We start from the raw sequence: 22,759 nt of genomic DNA, 5'->3' as shown, positions 1-22,759 counted from the left end.
ACAGCTGCAAAATAGACAAAAATCAGCTTTGTAAACATTGTAAACACTTACCACACTGAATTACTTTATTTTTGTTCACTTAATTCTTGATTTTTATGTTTTGCCTGCTTGTTTCATTTATACTGTGTGATTTCTATATATTAGCTGTTTATTTAAATGTGTTATCTTGTATGGACCACAGAAAGACTAAAGGGATCCAAATAAAAGAATAATAGCCTGCAGTAAGCGCTCTAAAACTCTGCACACAGTGGGCTGAGGCTATCTAGAGTAAATTGACATTGTGACATTAGATCTGAACGGATTGGATCGAAGAAAAACAACCGACCATGCTTTGTCACGTATTGCATGAAAGCCTGGACCCAAGTGCATATTCACATAATAATGTCCAATTTAAGCCTTAAAAAGAGACACAGAATCAGCGGTTCAAAGCCTATGACAAGCAGCGATGAGTCACTTATTCAGACAGCTGCCTCTTTTCTCTCTCTCACACAAACACACAAATATGCTTCACATCCAGCATCCCCGCTGCCTCTGCTTGCTGAGTCACCAGGCCGGTGTGCGATGCCTACAGAAGGTCATGACCGCATACAGGCCATCCCCGCAGCGCCGGGTCAGCCTGGGCGGAGGGAGGGCGAGGGCAGCCAGGGCATCCTACTGGGAGATTACCCTTGAGTTGAAGGAGTGAAAAGTGAGTTTTCTGTTCTGGCCGCAGATGGCTCAGCTGCAGATGCAGAGGCATTAAGTTTAGCAAATGTCACGACATATCATGACGAAGGGTGATTATACAGTAGGAGGAGCGAAGCAGATGTGCTGTAGTACTTCTTAGTACTTCAATGTGTGTGTTTGTGTGTTTAAGTGTCTACAGTATGAAACTGTCACTCAGCTGTTACAACTCCATTGCATTACATCTCTGTTGTTTGCACTGACTGATTTGTTCAGTGCTTGCTAAGCAAACACTGCAGTGATGTTGGCACACACACTTGCATTAGGTTTTAGGCCAATGTTGGTGGAATTTTTAATTTGTCCTGTTGGCTTTAGACTATTTTCACTCTGTAAATCTTGCCTTTTTTTTCAAAACCACTACAAAAAATGGTTAAACTGGAAAAATGCTAGCCAAACTTTCCCACAACACTTTTTTTATGTAAAAATAATCACAATCTGTAAAATATTTAGCAAGCCTTAATCTGCACAAATCAAGTTCCTTGTAACTATGATTTCTTGTCTTTTCAACTTCATGGCTATAGAAGTATTCATATAATATATATAATAGAAGCTTCAGAAATGCCCACAAACAGGACATTCCTGAGTTCCTACAAAAACGTATTTTCACTCGCAATAGAACTTTTTACATATTATGTAGAGCTGCAAAGAATAATTGATTACTTGATTAATTATCAACTATTAAACTAATCGCCAAGTATTTTAATAATCTATTAATCTTAGTCATGTTTTCTGTGTCAAAAGTCAAAATTCTCTAAATTCCAGCTGTGTAAATGTGAATATTTTCTTGTTTATTCCACCTCTTTGACAGTTATAGAATATCTTTGAGTTGTGGACAAAACAAGACATTTGAGGATGTTATCTTGGGCATTGGGAAATGATAAATGATATTTTTTCACAATTTTCTGGCATTTTATAGACCAAACAACTAATCGATTATTAGAGAAAATAATTGACAATGAAATACACATTTCTTTTCAAATTAACAAAAATGAATTGGTCAAAATATTTTGGAGAAATCAATTTAAATTGAGTCGGTTTGGTGTGCAAGTATTACAGAACAACTCCACGAGATCCAGAAGGAACCTATTTGCTTAACCTGCTGACCACCTAAGCGCTTCATTTAGGTAAATGAATGAAAATCACAAAAACAGAATCCACTATTTGTTCCTGTGACAGCAGCCATATGTTGAATTTGTTTGCTCAACACCGTTGGTCCGTGTATGTTTAGCTTGATGATGATAATGATGATGATGCATTTTTCATTCATCCAGTGGGTTTTAATACAGTTTCATAACTGAGAGGCTGGATTTTCTCAACTTGTCGAGGACAATTTAGTCTTTCCTTTGATGTTCAAGCAGAAAAATCACAAAGCAGTGACAGAATTTTTTCACATAACAAAAGGAACACAAAACCTCAGGTCTGTCTATGGAAGCACAGTTCAGTTCTCACATACGTTGATGGCACACAGCTTTCCAGAAACAATTATGTTGATAACTTCAGGACTATTAGCCTCATTACTTTCAGGGTTCAGTAGGCAACCTGAAAAGCGCTGCACTTAACACGCCATTATGAACTAATCTACCGACATGAGCAAGAACTATAAAGAGAATACGGCGGGGCCAAAGCTGCTATAAAGTGCTATCTCTCAAGAGAAGCTTTCATAGGGAGCCAGGACTTAAACAGCTCTCGTTATAACTCAGGTAATGGCACAGTGCTGACTCTACAGAAGACATGCTCGGATAACAGTGCTTTCTTCTACCTTTTCAAAGGAAATCTACCTTTGAACGTGAAGTGTGGAGCCTCTTCCACTGACCATGTTTAGGATATCCAGGGGTTTACGAGGTAGGAGCAAATCACAACAGTAAGCTTTAATGTGTTTGTTCAACTCACAGCGTCTGTTACCTGCCTCTCTGTCAGGGGGCTTCTAAAATAATTCCCGGCTGCTCCTGGAGATCTGGCTCTAACCCTGACGTTTCTATTTCAAGCTGACCCTTCTTCTTATGTCTGTTTCTCTCATCACTCCCAAGTTCGTCACGGTTAATGTCTGTGGTAGATACACTACAGGAGATTCTTCACTGTGAATGGTTTCCTTTGTGTTACTGTCAGTTCACGTCATGGCTGCTCAAAAAACAAAACAAAAAAAACATTACAGCAAAGAAAAACCCTTCTTAGTTTATCAACAGGTATAGCCTAAGCAGAAATGCATGAATGACACCTTCTTAAGCCCTCACTACATTAAGCCCTGCCTTCTCTCACTGGTTTCTTACCAGTTTGTAGTTTTTGCAGGAGAAGCGGCTGTAGCTCCTGGCCGGCACAGTGAGGCCGCCATTCTCCGCCATGTGGGCCTGTTACCTTGATAAAGACAACTAACCGGGCAAAGCAAACAACTAGAGGTCCATAAACTTCCAGGAGACCATGAGACGAGTGCGCTCTGTCATGAAGGCGAGGAGCAGCGGGTAAATATAGCCATGCTGTTTGACGACTCTCCTGTCTCTCTCACATCTCCGTAACAGCTCTGCGGGTCTGTCTGGCTTGTCTGTTTGAACAGGACATGCTTTACTCCTCCTCTCTTTATATGTACCTCTCCCTTACTTCTCTCTCACTCCTTCAGACTGCTTCATAGTGAAGCCCTCAGACACTCTGACACTTTTAACCTTCTCTCCCTCTCTCATTCAGTCTGTCTGAGTCAGACACCCTGACTCAGTTCCCTCTTTTGCTACTAGTAGAGAGATAAGACCAGCAACGTAAAACCCAGAAATGGAACATTTTATTTTTGGACAATCTGTGTTTTAGCAAATTTGATTGCATCTCATGTAGAATACATATCTTTATAATTGTTAGTGAAGCAGACAACAGATTTGTGTTACTAACACGTTACAGCATGACAGACATTTTTCAGCCAAGATAATGCACTTCTTCTGTTGAGACAATCTGTAATTCCTCTGTAGTTCCTAAATTGGATTAATAGTAGAAGGTGTAGCTACTTGCCCTTTTTTGTTTTGTGAAGATTCACCAAAGCCATACACTCCTAAACTGAATCTATTAATTGTCCACTGTATAGTATACTGCAGCCTCACAGCACAGGGAAATCGCTCTGACGGCCAACCTATGATGGTATGCTCCCTTAACCGAGCCGTGTCTTGTGCTATACTGGCTCAACATTATATGTGGTCATCCAGGCAACTAGAGAGAAAGCACAGTTGCCCCCTGTGTCTGAGACAGATGTCTCACCTCGATGTGACAGAGCTCCCAATGCTGACTGACAGAACACTTTAGTGTCTTCATCCTCTGACACACCTGGTGTTGTACATTACAGCTGGACCCCCCCTCCCCCCAAACAAACACACACACACACACACACACACACACACACACACACACACACACAGACAAAAGTTCACATGGGAGGTCTCAGATCTCCCAGGAAGGGTTGTACTACTGTTTGAATCCCGCTATTGTATTATTTATTTTAACCAGCAAAGAAATGTGCTGACATTAGCATGGTCCTGCTCCTTATTAACACATTGACATCAATTCACACCTCGACGCTGCCCAGAACCTCTCCACACTTTTACTTCCGGCCTCGGAGCAGCTTCACTGAAGAAACATATCACATTGGTGGCCTGGTACTAGCATATGAAGAATATGAAGGCAGATGTTCTTTTCCCAACTCCATCACACCTTTCTCTGCTGCTTAATGCCGGACTCTGACAAGCAGTGGTGTGCACAGACTTTCTGCACGGCAGGGGTGGAAATAGAAATGTATGTAATGAGGGGGTTAGAGAGTTCATTTTTGCTCAAAGATCACACTTCAGCGCTAATCAGAGGGGCACTGAAGTGTGACATTTGGCCAAAGTTGAAGCATGACGGTGTCACATTGGGGCTTAGACATATGCTGCTTAAATAAAACGTTTAAAAAAAAAAAAAAAAGAACAGAGAAAAGCAGGCAGTGAATACTGCTGACAAGGCCTGCAATACTCATCTCTCATGCAGATATGCTTGCCAACACACATCGGCATAGTGTACTTGTTGTAGGAGCTAGTTTCAAAGGGTTTGTAAGAATTAAATGAGACATTTGTGGCAAAAAATGGACATTGGCTTTTGTGTAAATAAGTAAGCCAATTTTTCATGCACCGCCTCCTCACTGTGTAATAATAAGTCACGGTCAACTCTCGAAACCTGCTAAAGGATTTCTTGACCGTAATGAATTATAACAAATCCTCTAAATCCTCCAATTTCCTCAGCCATCTTTAATGCTCTTTTACTACACATGTTGTAGTTCTTAAGGTTAAAAAGGTGATCTCTATAATAACTCACTGTCCGACTTAGATAACACGTATTCTTGTCGGCAACCCCTCCTGCTGCATGACCACGCTGAGTCTCATCGATAAGGATTCAGCAGCGCGCTGTGCTGCAGCAGGCTGAGGGCGACGTGTGGCGACACATCCCCTCTGACCCAGTCTGGGCCGGCTAGCAGATGGCTGGTGGGAAAATGATGGATACACCCACACAATGATCTAACAGAAGGATGCAGGGAGGGGAAAGAGTGGTAGATGGGTGCAGGTGATCGTCTCCCACTTATAATTGTGTGTGTTACCTTCTCTGTCACACCTAACGTGTAGTTACCCAGGACTCTGTGAATGCAGGAACCCATCTTTTGCTTAAATAAGTCAACACACGCTGGGCGAAGGGAATCATGGTGTGCACAGCTCCCAGTGACCACTAGCAGACACAGACAGATGGCTTCTGAGAAATCGGTGTCCCTGGTCAGTATGATATGACAACAGAGGACTGCAGTCTGCTCTGCCAGCTGCTGTGATGCTTTATTCAGGAAACAAGGCCCCCCTGCCCTGTGCTTTAACACGGATACTGGACTGAAGCCTCCTGGTAGCTCAGTTGGCTGAGGTGCATGCATGTTATCCCGCCTCTCTTCTAATCTTTCCAACTCTACTGTCTAAAAAGGCATAAAGGCATTGATCGGTTGACTCAACTCAGTTTGATTTCATACAGTCAATATGGATTACTTCAGTTAAATACAATTGTTTGAGACTACTTTAAATGTCATAGGTGCCATGTTTAGGGCTGCCATCGTTTAGCACTTAGTTTAGCTGCTTGATGCAAGTCAAACCAGAGACAAATGAAGGACTGCTACTATAACGTTTCTGATGAAAGCAGACATATTCAACCAAAATAGCGTCCAATATTGGTCCAAAGAGCCCAGTGTGTCAAACCACTTGGGCTGAGATTGGAGAAAACACAAGCAGAACCTGACAATGTCTACACATTACACTATGTTACGCTCCTGCAGTGGCTTTTAGTTGTCAGTGTCTGTCCAGCTATCTAGGGAAGTACAGGAAAAGAGAGGGAAGAAACATAATCTGAGACATAGAAAGATAGGGGGTGCTTGAAAAAGTGACAAAAAAATCATTCAGAGTGTACAGTATACCCATGAGTTCCCTGTTCTTCATACAGTAATATGGAACCCGCAAAAAATTGTCTTCACCCCACTCTCTCCAATCCATCACTACTGCAGCTGGAGCTGCTGCTGCTTCTTCTCAGCTCCCAGCAGGATGCACCGTGGATGCTTTTTGGTCTGTAGGGGCCCCTGGCAGCTACTCTCCCCCCCACACTCTCTGTTGTACTCACACAGACCTCTAAAGTGGCTTTAGCCCACAGAAAGCTGAAACAGGCCGCTCTAAATGAGCCCTCATGTCTCTGCTTGCTCTCTGTTTGGCACATGAAAGACATGTGGCTTTGTGAGGCATGTAGGCCATACCAGCACATGGTAGACAAAACGACTTGGCAGGAACTCTGCAATTTAGTGTATGGGAAACTGAGTCATCCATCAGAAAGCCAAGAGACTTCAGTTTGCGCGTGTGGTCATCTGTACATGTGATACATAAACCGGTTTGAAAATCACTGCAAGTGGGTGGAAAAACATGACCCCTAAATTGCAGAAATGTTGCACCCAATAGTGCTAGTTTTGATAATGCCTGTGTGTCATTTACCCTGACATCCTTAATCTGACAATGCCCAAATATCTAGAGGTTAATCCAGAATATGAAAATACTGAATCATGAATACTAGCTTACTCCCCTAAATTGGTGTGTTGGTTGCTGCACAGCAGTGTCTGCTGCCCAACATCTGATCAGGACAAATCCTGAGACATGCAGTCTGATGCACACGAGAGCACAGCAGCACAGCAAGTGTTATTAAAGAGGGCTTAGCTTGTTAGTAGTACTGTATGAGTGAACAAGCCATATACAATGATAGAACTGATTTCCCTGCAGACACAGCTTCCTGTGGACCTTAAAAACCACATCCTCACTCTGCAGGTGTACAGTAGCAGTGAAGGACGACACACTATAACATAAGCTCTGTTCTAAGCTTCAAATCTCAACAATATCATTTCTTTTGAGTTGACTCAACAGAGTGGAGATGACTTTCTTAACCCCTAAAGATAATGTAATCTTTCAATTGCTTTATGCATTATCTATGCAGGGATGTCCTGTTGCCTAGTAATCAAATGCACATCCTAAATTCTGCTGCAGAGTTCAAATCTGGCCAGAGACCATTGTTGTATGTCCTCCCCTCCATGTGGCCAAAGTTTCAGGTGCACTAAGGTGCATGACATACCTGTGACATCCTGGGTTTGACTCAAGACGTTGGCTGCTTGTTAACTTTGAACATTCTCTTCACTGCGGGCTATCAAAAATGTATGAAATGTTATTAAGGTCATCTTTTCTTTTTTTTTAAAGCAAGGTTCAATTGCACATAAACAATTTAAAGTGTTGTCTAGAGAATAGAGCTGCGGAAGATTAATTGATTAGTTGTCAACTATTAAATTAATCGCCAGCTATTTTGAATAATCGGTTTGAGTCATAAGTCATACAAATTCTCTGATTGCAGCTTCTTAAATGTGGATATTTTTTAGTTTCTTCATTCCTCTATGACAGTAAACTGAATATCTTTGAGTTGTGGAAAAAAACAAGACATTTGAGGACGTCATCTTGGGCTTTGGGAAACACTGATCAACATTTCTCACCATTTTCACATTTTTTATAGACCAAACAACTAATCGATTAATTGAGAAAATTAATCGACAGATTAATCAACAGTGAAAATAATCGTCGGTTTCAGCCCTACTGAAGAAATCTGAATCCAACTCACTGGAGTTAGAGATTTCAAAACTCTATTCAAGACAGGTTGTTGAATTCCACTTTCTTCAGTTGTCATACCACCTGGGTGGTTGAGATGAACCTCTACAGACAACAAAAACCTTTCTCAGTAAATAAGGTCATCAAAACAGTAATTGGAAAAACAAATGAGCAGTTAGTTAAATGCGTGCTGGGGAAAGTGAGAGTCTGTCAAGGCTGCACATAAACAATATTACACACAAAGTACCACAGTGCACCACATGAACACCACAGTATATACCTTCAATGTATTATTCTTTTCTGTGTATGGTGGTATGTCTGTAATCAGGATGAAATGAGGATGAAACATAAATAATGCATTTTGATTTACGCTGCATAGGTCATATGTTGACATAAGGACCATGACAATCAAATAATCAATAGCGCTCTAATAGAACAGAGAGGGTTTTGGATATTGACTACACTTCATAATAAAAAGGAAGGTTATTTTAATTTCTGGAAGTGTGTGCACATGTTCAAGTGTGCCTGTCTGTTATCCCTTTGCCATACTCTCTCTCTTACACACACACACACACACACACTGACCCTGTGGCCCACCGGCATCCCGTCAGTCATGCTGGGTGGAGGTTAGCGGTGTGTAATTAAACTAGCCTTCTTATCGGCTCATCTCTAGACTCTGGTAATAACCTCCTCTGCCTCCATCTCCCCTTCCTCTGTTAGCTCGGGAGATCCAGATAAGGACCATGGCAGAAAGAAAGAGAGAGACACCGAGAAAGACCGGGAGGAGAGAGAGAGAGAGAGAGAGAGAGAGAGAGAGAGAGAGAGAGAGAGAGAGAGTGTCCCATCTGACTGTGTTATGTGTAAACTCAACAGGGTGCTCATTATACAAACTGACTTTTATTAAATCTGCTGCTTCCTACTTTTATCACATACATCAGCCATTACAAAGATCTTTTCTTCCCCTCATTTGCACAGCATGACCTATCTGCACCCGGCCAGCCCTGTCTTTTATCACAGTGTCCCAGATCCTGTTGAATATTTACCATATCTGTGGCATCGTACATATATCACACCAAACAGAGGGCAACAAAGCAGAACCAAATACCTTTTCCTATAAATGCTTGAAAGAAGAATGCACATACAAATACGCAAACGTGCCACAAAACTCAGGTTGAAGTCTTTGCTAAGCCTATTTTAAGTTCCCATGCAGACATCAAAGTGAAGAAAGTATCAGGTGAGGGGAAAACTAGGAAGCTCGCCTTCAGCACTTTCCTATGATATTAAAACGAGCGCCACTAATCCATTGCGTGCCTGCAATCTAACACCACAGCTACTGTAAGGCTTTGGGCTGATGAGAAAAGAATTTACACTGATACATAAACACAAAGTGGAAAAAGAATCTAAAAGTGAGACATGTCCTGAAGCTGCAGCGTCAGGGAAGAAAGGCAGGATAAAGATGTGAACACTGTGTTGATAAAATGACTGAGACAGAGAAAAAACCTATTGGCCCAGCTGGGATTTTATATGCACTGAAAAGCAATACATTTTTAACGGCCCCCTGGTGTTTGAGCTCTGTGATGACCTGGAAGTGTTCAGCCTACCAGTTTCATGGTGAAATTGTTCTGCTCCCAGCGGCACAGCATCAAACTCATGTTCCTTCTTGCAGTGTCCTTCCTCAGAGACACCTGCCTCACACTGAGGAGGACTGCTGGTTGGCCAGCCAGGCCCAAACAAAAGCCATCAGAACCAGTTGTAGACCAAACTGGACCCCACAGAGCTGCAGCAAAATGCTAAAATCCTCAGAGGTTTTAGAAAAATGTCCTGAATGAGTGTACCATGTAGATCCAGAGGCAATGGTAGAGCTGCTGCTTTCTCAAGCCCCAGCAGGTCTCTATATGCCTTATGGGGGGGGGGGAGAGGTGAGCGCCTCCAGCTTCTCTCCACCCACTCTGGGACACGAAGGAGGGAAAAATAAACGCAGGAGGCAAAAGGCAAGAGGAGCTCCGCGGCTTCTGCTGCCGCTCTGAGAGGCAGCCAAACCAAACGCACCGAGCGGAGGAGGAGTGGTTCCCCCCTTCCCCTCCTCCTTTGCCCACGGCAACACATTGTGCTATTGCTCTTCAATGGACCATTGGTCGTTTGGGGAGGAGAAAGAAAAAGAAAAGGACAGCCCTCTTAACCTTCTTAGACCCTTCCCCCGATAGCTGAGGCCCTCCATGACCAAAAAAAAGTGAGGAAAATGAACAAAAAGGGATGATCGGTGCATCCTTGATAACAGTGGAGAGACTGGATAGGGGGAAGTTCAGCGCTCAGATGCCAAACCACGCAGAACTCAACGCTAACCGTCTCTTTTCTATTTATTATTTCTTTAACCAACTCCTCTGCTGTCTGTTAAAAAAGGCCAAGTTTTATTTTCCCTGACCAGAGACGGAGCAGCCGTCACCCACATCACATTGCAGCAGCTGCATGTGTGTATTTATGTTCATGTGTGCAGTGGGTTCATAACCTAAGCATTTATGTATGTGTGAGTGTGTGTGTAAGAGAGTCCACAGCACAGGATGCCCTCCGTTTGAGCCCGTTCCAACCCCGTGCACACACACACACACCCCACCACTGACCACAAATTACAAGCCGAATTTAAATTTTGGGAAAGGCCCAAGATTTACAGAAAGTTCCCACAGTAGGGGGATGCATGATCACTTCCAGGAGGCTGCACAAAAAGGCTTTAAGCTTCACGAAACAACAATAATACTGAAGCCATGTAGACAGTAGAAAGTAATGACCTGTGTTGTTTTCACAGAAATTAAATGTCCGTTTTGCTCCTCTACTCCCAATTACTAAAACACAGCGATGCAACTTATAGCTGGTTCATGACATCTTTAACACTCGTCTGGTGGAAAATTAAGCATTTTATGCAGAATAAAAACAACAGACATTTTACAGCTGAAATGCAAGGCAAACACGGCTTCTTTTTTAAGAGGCGTGAGCATTGCGTGTCTTTTTTCAAATGAGAGTTAATGACAGTTGAAGATGCAGCGTGCAGTGCATTTCAGTGGCAAATGTCTGCGTGCACGGTAAGCGAGCTGCAATAGCCACCATAAACAAACAAAAAACCTACACTAATTGATTGACAGCGGCTAGAGGCTATAAAAAAAAAAAGTACCGGCATGGCTAAAAAAAACTGCATAAACAACAAACACCAAATCATCTTTACTTTTTAAACAGAAACTAATACTGCCCATTCAGTTTTCTATACCATACAGTATTTCACAAAGCTAACACACCACAAAAAGAAGCCCATCTACTCCGCCTTCCACACCACAGAAACATTAGTGCCCCATTGCTCCTAACCAGCATTGATTTAATGACATTCTGGCTCTACAAGAAGAGAATATGTCAGCATTTAGGTCTTGTGTTTAAGTTTTAGCACAGGCCTTCAACAAGCTCATTAAGTGCAGCCGCAGTGAATGGGCTGAGTATGGTTCCTTTCACAGTCCCAGATAAACCTCAGTGTGTCAGGGACAATGGGGGGGATAACCCTGCCAGGGAGGGCCCTTTGTTTTGGGGGACCTCCACCCTCAGAGCTCTCGAGGCTGGGTAGGAAGATTGGGGTGATGGTGGGGGGGTTGGGATGGCCCTGCTGCCTGGCTGTTCCGTTCTGGGTGAGGGGTGGGGGGGAGGGACATATGGACTCACTGGGGGTAAAGAGAAATGCAACAAAGCAATAGGACAGGGGTCCACTGTGAGGTAAATGTAGACTGACTACTCTGTCTTTTTATTGACTTCTTGGCTTTTACATCATATACATTTACCTTTACACAATGTTGTACGGAAGGACATTAATGTCAAAAGTTGGCACATACTGAGAATGTCATGCTTGTATTGAACAATATAAGATCAATTCATTTCATATGTGTAACCTGTAAGATGACAGATTGTCTGGTGTCTGGTGTCACTTCTCTATTTGTCTGCAGTAAAAATAAATCAACTAACCAGGTAACATGCTAGGGGTGGGGTATCAATCTTTTATTATATAAATGTAACTTTTTGGTACTAGAAAAATAAAATAATTTGCTTTTTCAGTACACGAGATGATGCAGTCTTTTCTTGATAAAAACAGATGTTGACAAAGTGTTCCTTTGGGGGACATAATTTGAAGTTGGAAAAAAGGTAATACATTGCAATATATATCACAGAATATGATGTTTATAGTCGCAATAATATCACATCGTGACATACGTTTTGTGATACTATCATATTGTGGGGCATCTGGTGATTTCCACCCCTAATGAATGCAAACAAATATTTACTGAAGTGAAGTTAGAAAGTTTTGACAGAGTCATCTAGACAGATACCATCTTTAAATATTTATTTTTTTAATAAATTATATTTTTTTTGAAAGAAACAACTCGCACATCCAAAAATAATTCTTTGCAGGTGCGCTGGAAAATAACATCAACTTGGAAACAAAGGAACAAATCCCGCACTCTGCTCTTGATATAGCATCACCGTTTATTTACAAAAAAAATTTCTGGCCCTCCGGACCTTCATCAAGAGTATTTATTTAATTAATTATATAAAACAAATTCTAATTTTAATCAAACAGTACGTTAGCATCAGGAAATTTAAATGAATGAAAACTATGTCCGCATTCTTTGTACTATGTGGCACTGAACATGCTCAACTCAACATGCAGTATGTCCTCTAAAGAGCAAAGGAAATGCCAATCAAGTTATCTGGTATCAAATAATAAAACTGATCCGATACCCAACACTTTGAATGCAAGAATGCCATCTGGGCCTGGTTGCCACGGTTATCAGCTGAGACACCACTTATTAATGAAAACAACATTTACTATAACCACTGAGCAAAAAGTGCTCTCGCAGTCTGGATCGCAGTCGTATCTTCAAATACAGTAAAGATGGAACATGTCACTGTTGTAGGTGAACACCTCTAAAATCTGTCTTTTCAGAATAAAATAAAGTAAAAAATAAACACTTCAGAAATCTTACATCAACTTGATTAACATTTTTGAATTAATACATCTATTTTTTCTTCATGTCTTTATGTTTTGGACACATAAACTCAAGGTGTTGTAGAATCTTCTTAAAGGACAAATAAGCATATCATCCCTAAAATGAAATTAAAATGTGAAACTAAAACTCGTTTTAATCCAGTATTAATGATACATATTAATTCTTCAGGCATATGTCGAGATGTGGTATTTTTAATATGTTTTTGCCTTGTATGCACTGTGGCTTTTTATGTGTGTGCATGTGTAATGATGATGAGTGTGGGAAATGGAGAGACTTGGTGTGTTTAGAATCACTGAAAAGCTTCTTGAATGGCAGATTTACAGCCCCATCTTTGGATTCAATACTTAGAGACTGCCTATGTCAACTGAGCGAGAGCAGACACACACACACACACACACACACACACACACACACACACACACAGGTTAAAATCAGAGGAATAAAAAGCTCCCTGAAGCTGCACGAGAACACAGTTGAATGGAGAGATGTGGAAATCTTTTTACTACGCAAGAGCTGACGGAAAGCCAAGAAATATTTCATAGCTGTATTCGTGCCTGTTTAGAGAGTCCCATCAACCTCAGAGCACAGCTGAGAACCACTGCAGCTGGAAGCACAGTTTGCAAGATTAAATATACGGCATAATATATCATATTATGGTACATCTAGGTGATAAAAGTCCTATAAAGTTGACTCTGTTCATTACGGTCATCTATTTCATTTATAAACTGTGTGCGTGCACAGCTATAGTAGGTATGGTAGGTAAAATTAATCTGACAGGTTAGTAGAACATCAAAACTAGGGTTTGTTTACAACCTGTCAGAATGATCTCAGCGATGAAGATGGTGACTAAACGGTGATAACTGAAAAGAAAAATGGCCAAAACTATAAACACACGACCCAAATTGTAATAAAAAGTTATTTGTCATATAATGTCTTTGTAGCTACTCAAGCTTAGCATTTACCATGTACTGCCCTGCTCTAGTTGTGGCTTTAACATTTTATTGACCAACATATCCAGACACATCAACTTCTTTATGGTAATTCTGATGAAATAGTGACTTCTAAAGACTAGTTTCCACTAAACTTTTACGTTTCATTCGAGCAGGACAACTAATGTGATGGTGATCACATGGTGAACAGTAATTATGGTCACTATTGCATGAAATATACATTCCCATGTATGTACAATTTGTATGTATTTGATATGCTGTATATCATATGACTTGATATGTTGTCTTTTTACACTGTATGAGAGGTACTGTGTTTTCCAAATGTGTACAATTAATGTGCCATTTATTTACAGCACTAGATTTAAATCATTCTAAGGCTGATTTGTTGTATCAAAGCCTGACCAGCAGACGTCATCGGCGTTCTGCTGGCTCCACAGAGGTCACAAAGTTATCCAACCTGCCTCTCAGTCCTTGTTGACCCCGGACACGGGCCTCTGGGGAGGGTGACTTCAGCCCTGCTGACCTCTACCTCCTGGCCTGTCCTGCTTTCTTTTCTTTTTTTCCACACTGCCTTCTGTTTCCAGACAGAGATGGAGCTGATTGTGTTAGTCTAACCGCCTCTGCAGCATCGATTCCCCAGGGGGCGCCATTCACAATGACCCGTTTGTCTGCACCAACGGGCTCCCTGTGACAACTAACGCACGGGAAGCAGAGAAGGAGAGAAACTGAAGAAGAAGAGGCACCTTTTGGGGGGGGGGGGGGTGATCAATGGAAGGACGTCGACTCAAGAGAAGCAGATGCCCGGTCTTAATTAATATGGTTATGTCCTCAGCCATGACCTCACACAGGAAGGCGAGGGGACAACCGCACAGGAAGTGGAATCTGATCGAGACACATTAGGCAGAGATGAGGTCATGACTGGAGCCAACTGCCATATGATCATGTGTATCCTTAAAGAAGCTCAGCTTTTCACATGTTCAAGGAAAAACATTTTCTCTTGAATTTTTTATTTTATCGAGAAGGTATATAAGAAACCCAAAAGGTAGACATTAAACTAAACACTAAACGTATTTGAAATTACTCTAGCACCAGGATGATTTATTGATTACAAAATGTGTAAAAATGCACATTTCTTCTAGCAAGTAAAAACCTTTAAAACAGATGTAGGCTTCTCAGATAAATTATGCAGCTGAACTGGTAGATAAAACAATCATGACTACAGTTTTTCCAATTTCATGAAATTATAAGCAAAGTTGGATCTACAGTAGGAAGCCCAAATAATTATTTGAAATCTGTCACGATTCTCCAAATCTACGATTCGATTAAATCTAAAGAAATTTTAGCAGCGGCGGCAGTGCACTTTAAGACAACAGTTTGACTTTCTCAAGAGTTTACAAGGCACACTTGAATGCACCATGAGTTTAACGAGGTGGACCTTCAGCACCATGAAGAAGACTTAAAAATCTTAAGCGTGGCAACCCTAATCTATTGACCCTTTGCACGTGACGTCACGCTCCACTCGCGCGAATTATGAACGCCATGACGGACGGCGGAAGAGCTATGCTGTAGATGGACGGCAAGCTAAACTCGTACATTTTCGTTCATGTTTGTGTTCTCACATTCACAATGTGCAGAGTAATCTTCACCAACACAAGCATGTGTATGTATTGCCTTTCTGTTTCAAATGGAAATGAGTGATAAATAAAATGATCCTCAACCAGCTAGCTGCCGTGCTAACCAGCTAACAGGTCCAACCCGATGATGACTCACATAACTAGCTAACATCGGTTATTCACTGACCTAGCTACATATCCAAAAAAGAAAGCCGTTCCATTGATCATTTAACTTAACACACATACAAAAAATATTGGTTAAATTAAAGATGACATGGCACGGAATCTAGCTTCAAAAACGAGTTAAATGCGGGTCTGCGGAGCTCCTACCCCGGCTAGCTGACGAGCTAGCTGCAGCTAGCTTTGGACGGCTCGCTAGCTGCTGCCCATCGCGTCGTAATATCCACCGGTCAAATCTAAACATAGGCTACGCAGCGAATATAATCACAGATAAGAAGATGGCTAGATGTTACAATTATGTGTGGTTACTACTGATCATAGACACTCCGTGATTTACTGCATGGATTAACATGTGATAGATAATTAATGACTGCACTTCCAAGAGCTGGGATGTGTTCAGGCATCCATTAGCTAGGAAGTTGCATTGGCACATCCAGTGAACAACGGTATGGGTAGCCACGACCGACCATGTCCTCTAAAAACATGGGCTACGTGTTATATAAATCTTTACTTAAAGGAGAATTCCGGTCAATTTTTACGTTAGTCTTGATCGCTATGCTACGCGAGTACTTTCGATAGAAAAAACCCCGACCCGAATCAGTGCAGGTAACACGTAGAAGCTGCAGCTACGTACTACAAGCGTCCACTGAGCTAAAACGGCAGTGGTCGGGGCCTTTGTGCCTCTTAACAGACACAAAATGCAATTAATATGTCTGTGCCACATGAACAGGGCCCTTACGTGTCAACAAGATGCGTTTGCAACTCAGACATTGTTTTAATTCCCCTACCCTGGTCCCTGTCTCGATCCTGCTGGTAGCTAGCTTGCCCTGCTCGCTGATAGCCGTTAGCTGCCGTCCGGTGAGTGCCATCCAGCTACTACCACATATTGTTTTTTTAGGGGGGAATAAACTTCAAGACGTGACATGACCTGTCCTCTGGAGGACATAGCCACACCACCGCCGCTCCGCGGATTATTATTGGGATGATTATCACAGAAGCCTGTCTGAATACACTCACTGGACGGCAGCTAGCAGCTAACGGCTATCAGCTAGCAGGGCAAGCTAGCTACCAGCAGGATCGAGACAGGGACCAGGGTAGGTGAATTTAAACAATGTCTGAGTTGATAACGCATCTTGTTGACATGTAAAGGCCCTGTTCATGTGGCACAGACATATTAATTGCATTTTGTGTATGTTAAGAGGCACAAAGGCACTCTAAAACTTGCCCTGACCACTGCCGTTTTAGCTCAGTGGACGCTTGTAGTACGTAGCTGCAGCTTCTCCGTGTTACCTGCACTGATTCGGGTATCGAAAGTACTCGCGTAGCTATAGCGATCAAGATTAACGTAAAAATTGCCCGGAATTCTCCTTTAAGTAAAGAATAGATGTTAATACAAAATAAACCCTAGATTGATGTCTTATCTTTGCCATTATGATGTACCTCCCCCCGCCGTTAGCGTAGCATCACGTACCTCTAACCCAGCCAGCTACAAAGAACTGGTTAGCATCCACACTTTTAAAAGCTTTGAGATCAGCACCAGTATACGGGGATACCCCAGCGTTTACCACATAGTGGTACAGATCGTGTGGACTGAAGTCGGGCAGACTCTGTGATTTAATGAGGTCCGTGAAAACGGAGGGAGAACAAATTAAGGGTTGGTATCCAATCCTGCTATCTCCAACTTCTCCAAATACTGCTCTTTGTGAGCACCTACCAGATGCCCTACCTCGACCGATAACGGCACGACAACTTGTTGTTCAATAGAAGAAGCCATATAAAGCCACAAATAGTTTATTTAGTGTTATGTATTTCAAACTGATTGAAACTATGAAACTTTCCGCTCGTCCACTACTGTTTAGTCTGTGCTTCCGCCGTCCGTCATGGCGCCGTCACGTGGTCGTGTGACGTGTTTGCAAAGGGTCAATACAAATCCTGCAGGAAACCCTGCACCCAGCCTGTGCCATTTCACAATGAAAAGCTGCTCAGGTGGCTGCTGGGGGAGCACCTGCCTCCTCATCGTCAGATAAAAGCCACAGACTTCAGGCCTGCTGCTATCTCCCCATCTGACCACAGTCTGCCTGTGACTGAAGCCCCTCCTGGTATCAGCCCAGCCGCATGAAGCTGCAGGACGACCATCTCTGTGTCCTCTGAGAGAGCACGCAGAGGTGCGTTGTTGCTCTTATCAACAGCAACATGGGCTTCCACCTGCCTGATGCAGATTGTAACACGTGTGGGTCGCTGTTGGGTGAAAACCTCTTATCTCCAAAGTGTCAGCTTTCAGGAACTACAGAAAACAGCCTTCACAAAAAAAAAAAAAAAAAAAAAAAAAGACTGACACTTTCTGATGGCTTTCTAATTTAAAAATGAGGCTTTTCACATGACAACTGTAACAGATACAAACACAAAATGATAAAGTGCATAAGTTGAATGCATGAGGATCACTCACAAGACCTAACAAGACATGTCCTTTCTTCCTGTGCTCTTTGTCTGAACTCTTGCAGTCTGTTAAAACCTCGGTTATTCCTTTGAACAATGAACTCTCCAACAATGAATCACCAAAACATCCATTAAATCTGGCTTTAACTTGCATCTCCTCCTGAGGAGACATATGTGTATGTGTGGCCCTTTGTCATGGTAATGGTAAAAAGGCAGCAATATATAGTCACCCATACCCCCACCCAATCTGTCCTCCTGTGGGTGGGTAGGAGAGCATTAGCAATCCAATGCAGCACGATGGTGCTTTGCCTTTCACTCTCACCTGCTGGGCCGGGTCTTCAGGACACTCAGGCTGGATGTTAAAGCCATAAAAAAAAAAAATCATTATTGCCTTTCACAGGATACAGGATGCTGGGGTGGAGGGGAAGCTCGAGACATGAGAGAGCTCTCTTCTAGGGGTCAAGTGAAATGGGTTTTAAAGGTTGATGCAAGACATTTGAATTATTCATTAGTTTTAACCATACCTTTATCAACTGTTTAGTGGTTTTGTTTCTCTAGAATCAAACGCCAGGCTTGAAAGTCCATCATGGGACAGCATGACATCTCTTGATTATTTGTCCGAAAATGTCAAAAGGTACCCATTTGACAGACTCAAGATGACATCTTTAAATTGCTTGTTTTGTCCTACCAACAGAGCAAAACCTAATTATATTCCATTTACCTATCGAGACGTATCTGTACGTTATGTATGTGTGTCCGTGTTTGGAGACACAGACGCCACATGCAGAACACTTTCCAACGTTAGCTACATGCTGGATATAAGCCAGACACTATAGGCCTTTAGTATTAAGTTGCTGTCAGCTGTAGCCTACGTTCACTTCTAAATAGAGGCAGAACATAACTTAATCTCTTATTATATGTTATTATAACTTAATATCAAAAATGTTGTAAACTGATCTTTTGTTGATAATTTTAGCAAATGTAATTAAACTAACAGAAAAATGTTGATGTTAGTAACCGTTTAATGCTCAACTATTCAGATGTTTTCGAATGTTAGAGGGGAAACACAGGCATTAAATGAATAACTACAGTTTATCTGAATGAATAACCAGGCAACTAAATATGTCATTCCCCGGTTTTCCTGCTTGGTTTTCACCCCAAATGTATATATTGAGTCTGAGTCTAATCGCTAACCTCCATTGTCATTGATCCATAGTTTGCCATTAAGGGTCATTTAATTAGCTTTGAATCCATAATAATTAAATGAGTTCACACATATCACTGGATATTGCAGGTTCACGGTCAAACCAATTCCTACAATGAAATTACACCCAATTTAAATTATTCAAATTAGGGAAATGTCAGGCAATTACACATCTTCAAGAACGAAGGAAGTTGATTTAAGGAGCTCTGCGTCGTTGATGCATCTATCACACAGTGATGATTAGGTATTCAGACTAAGCTCGTCTCTCCTGGATATGTGGCTGCCTAAGTTGTGGATCCTGGTTTATTTACAACATGATCATCTTAGTAAATATTAGCTGACGTGGCCTGTGACCCTCTTCACCGGTCCCAATATGTTGTTTATGTGATTGGGATTTAGCTCTCAGGCCGTGGTGTGCTTTCATAATGAGTCTAATAAAGCCAGTCTTTACACAGAGCCTGACTTAAGCCTTTATCTGGAAAGATACTTATTAAGATATGAGCTCCTTATCACACTGGCACACAGACAAATCTCTCTATGTGGCTGTGTTCTCATGTGTGAGAGAGCATTTGACTGTGTGTGTGTGTGTGTGTGTGTGTGTGTGTGTGTGTGTGTGTGTGTGTTTGTGAATTATAATGGTCTATGCTCTACGTAGCATCAAAATTAATTTTTCAGGGTCTTCCGCTGTGAATGTGGCTTTCAGAGATTCTTCGTTTGAACCTTTTCTTTTTCAAAGCTGTAGCTGAGAATTAATGAGCTGGCAACAATGAAAACTTGAAATGAAAGAGTGAGAGAGAGCAAAGGAGAAAGAAAACACTCAGAGAGAAAGATAAGGGGGCCAGGGATAAAACTAAGGCATTAAAGATGAATAGAGAAGCGCGCACGCACGCACACCTCCTGCTAGTGTTTGTGAATGGAATCGGGTGTAGGGTAAATAAACAGCCACTAGAGGGAAGCAGAGTATCTGTGCAGGCATTGCTCTCTGTATTAAAGTATGGTGAAAGGTTAAAGGTCAGAACAGCTTGTCTTTTCATATGGTTTCACACGAGACGGAAAGAACACACACACACACACACACACACACACACACACACACACACATTTCCAGACTATCACCTTTACATCAGATTCAGCAGATTGTGCCAGACTTCACATACACACCACACCACGCCCAGTGTTGGGGAGTAACTGAATACATGTATCAGTGTTACCTATTCAGAATACAAATTATGAGTAACTGTATTCCGTTACAATTTAAATAGTTGGTATTTAGAATACAGTTACATTGTTGAAATCAATGGATTGCATGACGACACTTTCACAAGTTTATTCACTCTCTAAATAAATTAAGGCAACTCCATGCATTTCCCAGAAGCCCCAATATGAAAACGAAAAAATGAGTTATTTGTGTGATCAGTCATAATGGAGTCGGAGCTGGCACAACAGAGCCAGGGCAGGAATGTGTTTCTATCTTGGAAATTCAAACAGCATTTCACATTAAAGAAAGAGAAGGGAGAACAAAATATAACCTCTGCTTGCAAGCAGTATTTTTATAGTTGACGTGCAACTTTACATTCTCCTACGTGCTGATTTACTATCCCCAGAGCCGTTGAAAGACTGACTAGCCCCGTTTGACATGCTAGCTAACGTTAGCTAAAATTAGCTCGTGGTAGCTTAGACTGCAGTTAGATTTTTGTAGTATGCAGTTCGGGACTACAAATACAACAATCTATCTGCTTGTTTAGGTACACATTCAGCCAGTTGGAACAGAAGAACACACCAGAATAGGCCTGTTTAGTAAGCAGGATTTAATGGCCGCATTCCTACACTTATAAAATGCAATTCAATGTGGAAGTAATCCAAGTATTCAGAATATGTTACTCAGATTGAGTAATGTAACGGAATACGTTACAAAGTACATTTTTGGCCATGTATTCTGTATTCTGTAACGGAATACGTTTTGAAAGTATCCTTCCCAACACTGACCACACCACAACACAAGAGGCCTGCACGATAAATCATTATAAAATCTGCGATCTCGATTCACCCTGTTCGATTTTTGGGGGGTCATTTTAGGGAAGGACAGCACCCACAAAGTTCAGGGCTTCACCCTCAGCCAATGACAAAGCGCCGTTAAGTCACATGCTTCACTCGTCAGTTCCGGGCTTCACCCTCAGCCAATGACAAAGCACCTTTTAGTCACGTGTTTCACTCGTCGAGCGAGCGCGGTAGTTCGGAAATAAACCAAATGGATATTGATGAAAACCCAGGTACTAGTGACGAGAATCAGCCAACCACTCAGTCTCAAACCGAACCATTCGGTGGTTTGGAAGTATTTTGGATTCAAGCAAGACGGCGAGGGTCAGTTTGATGTGATTTGCAAAGCATGCTTTGCCCTCGTTGCAGCACCGCAAGGTAACACCAGAAATCTTTACCAGCACCTCAAACGTCACCACAAAGTGCAATATGATGAAGCCGTACAAGCCAAGAGGTCCGAAAGACGTTTCAATGAGCCTATTTACAGCCATGTTCAGGGCCCTATTCAGCACAGTGTGTTAAACTTGTATTTTTGGTAACCTACTTGAATGGCCAGTTGAATGTTAATTCTATAAAAGGCAAGCAGTTAAAGAGTGTGCTAAGAAATCATTCTGTTTTTGATACTGTACTTAAATTGGCAATTGACAAACTCCATTCCTCTAGAGACTGAAGCTCTAGCTGCAGCATGTTGATTGACATGTTTTAATTATGTAAAGACATGTTTAAGGAGTTCAGATAGAGCCTGTATCAGGACCATATTTAGTTCAATGTGTTATACGTCACTATTTTTGGTAGCCTACTGTACTTAAATGGCCAGTATGTACTTTATTTTCTTCATTCATCGAAGCCCCTATGTTTACAGGCTTGTGATGATGTGCAATGTGCTATAGGTGCCAATTTGTTTTGTTTTGTCATGGTTCATGTGTGCAATAAACATTAATCGTGGCAGAGAATCGTGATATCAATTCTAAGCTAAAAATTCGCGATTCATATTTTTCCCCAAATCGTGCAGGCCTACAACACAACACAACTAAGTATACAGACAGAATTTACTGTCCTCTCTCCTGTCTGTAAACACGACCTGGATGTCTCTTTCTGCCTCCTGCTGCTCTCATTGCATTATGGATTAACTCCTTGTTACAGGTGTACCCAACATGTTTGTGTGTTTAGTGCCAACTGGGTCATCCAGCTGGATGTTTGTTAGAAGCGAGGCCTCGACTACACTCTGCCATGACTTCACTAATCCCTCAGATAACTGCAAACGTGTGCTGCTGGTAGTTATCGGTGTCACGTTCAATGCATTTTGGTGTTTTGGTGCATTCAGCCATTTCCCAGTGAAATGACTATTATTAATATAGTATCCTTATTCCTTTCCTTACTTCACTTCCTTATGTGTTTGGATTTAGATTTAGAGACCATCCTC

At 41.8% G+C, this 22,759-nt stretch overlaps 1 protein-coding gene across 14 annotated transcripts in view; it reads right to left on the bottom strand.

Moving 5' to 3' along the window:
• The window catches only part of nav2a (neuron navigator 2a), a 250,490-nt gene that overhangs the window by 101,796 nt on the left and 125,935 nt on the right, over positions 1–22,759 (bottom strand). The window contains exon 1 of one of the 14 annotated variants that reach the window (XM_035999242.1): positions 2,991–3,249. The exons of 12 other annotated variants lie outside the window; for them this stretch is intronic. In XM_035999242.1, the coding sequence (XP_035855135.1) occupies positions 2,991–3,062 (72 nt within the window). In that variant the 5' untranslated portion in view covers positions 3,063–3,249. Of the gene's footprint in view, positions 1–2,990; positions 3,250–22,759 lie in introns of those variants that run through there. One more of the 14 variants, XM_035999243.1, reaches the window with a different exon arrangement.

This window comes from Sander lucioperca, chromosome 3, assembly GCF_008315115.2.
Source record: "Sander lucioperca isolate FBNREF2018 chromosome 3, SLUC_FBN_1.2, whole genome shotgun sequence".
NCBI classification, from domain to species: Eukaryota; Metazoa; Chordata; class Actinopteri; order Perciformes; family Percidae; genus Sander; species Sander lucioperca.
Note: the sequence above shows the minus strand (reverse complement) of the source record. Positions and strands in the feature narration are given on the sequence as shown.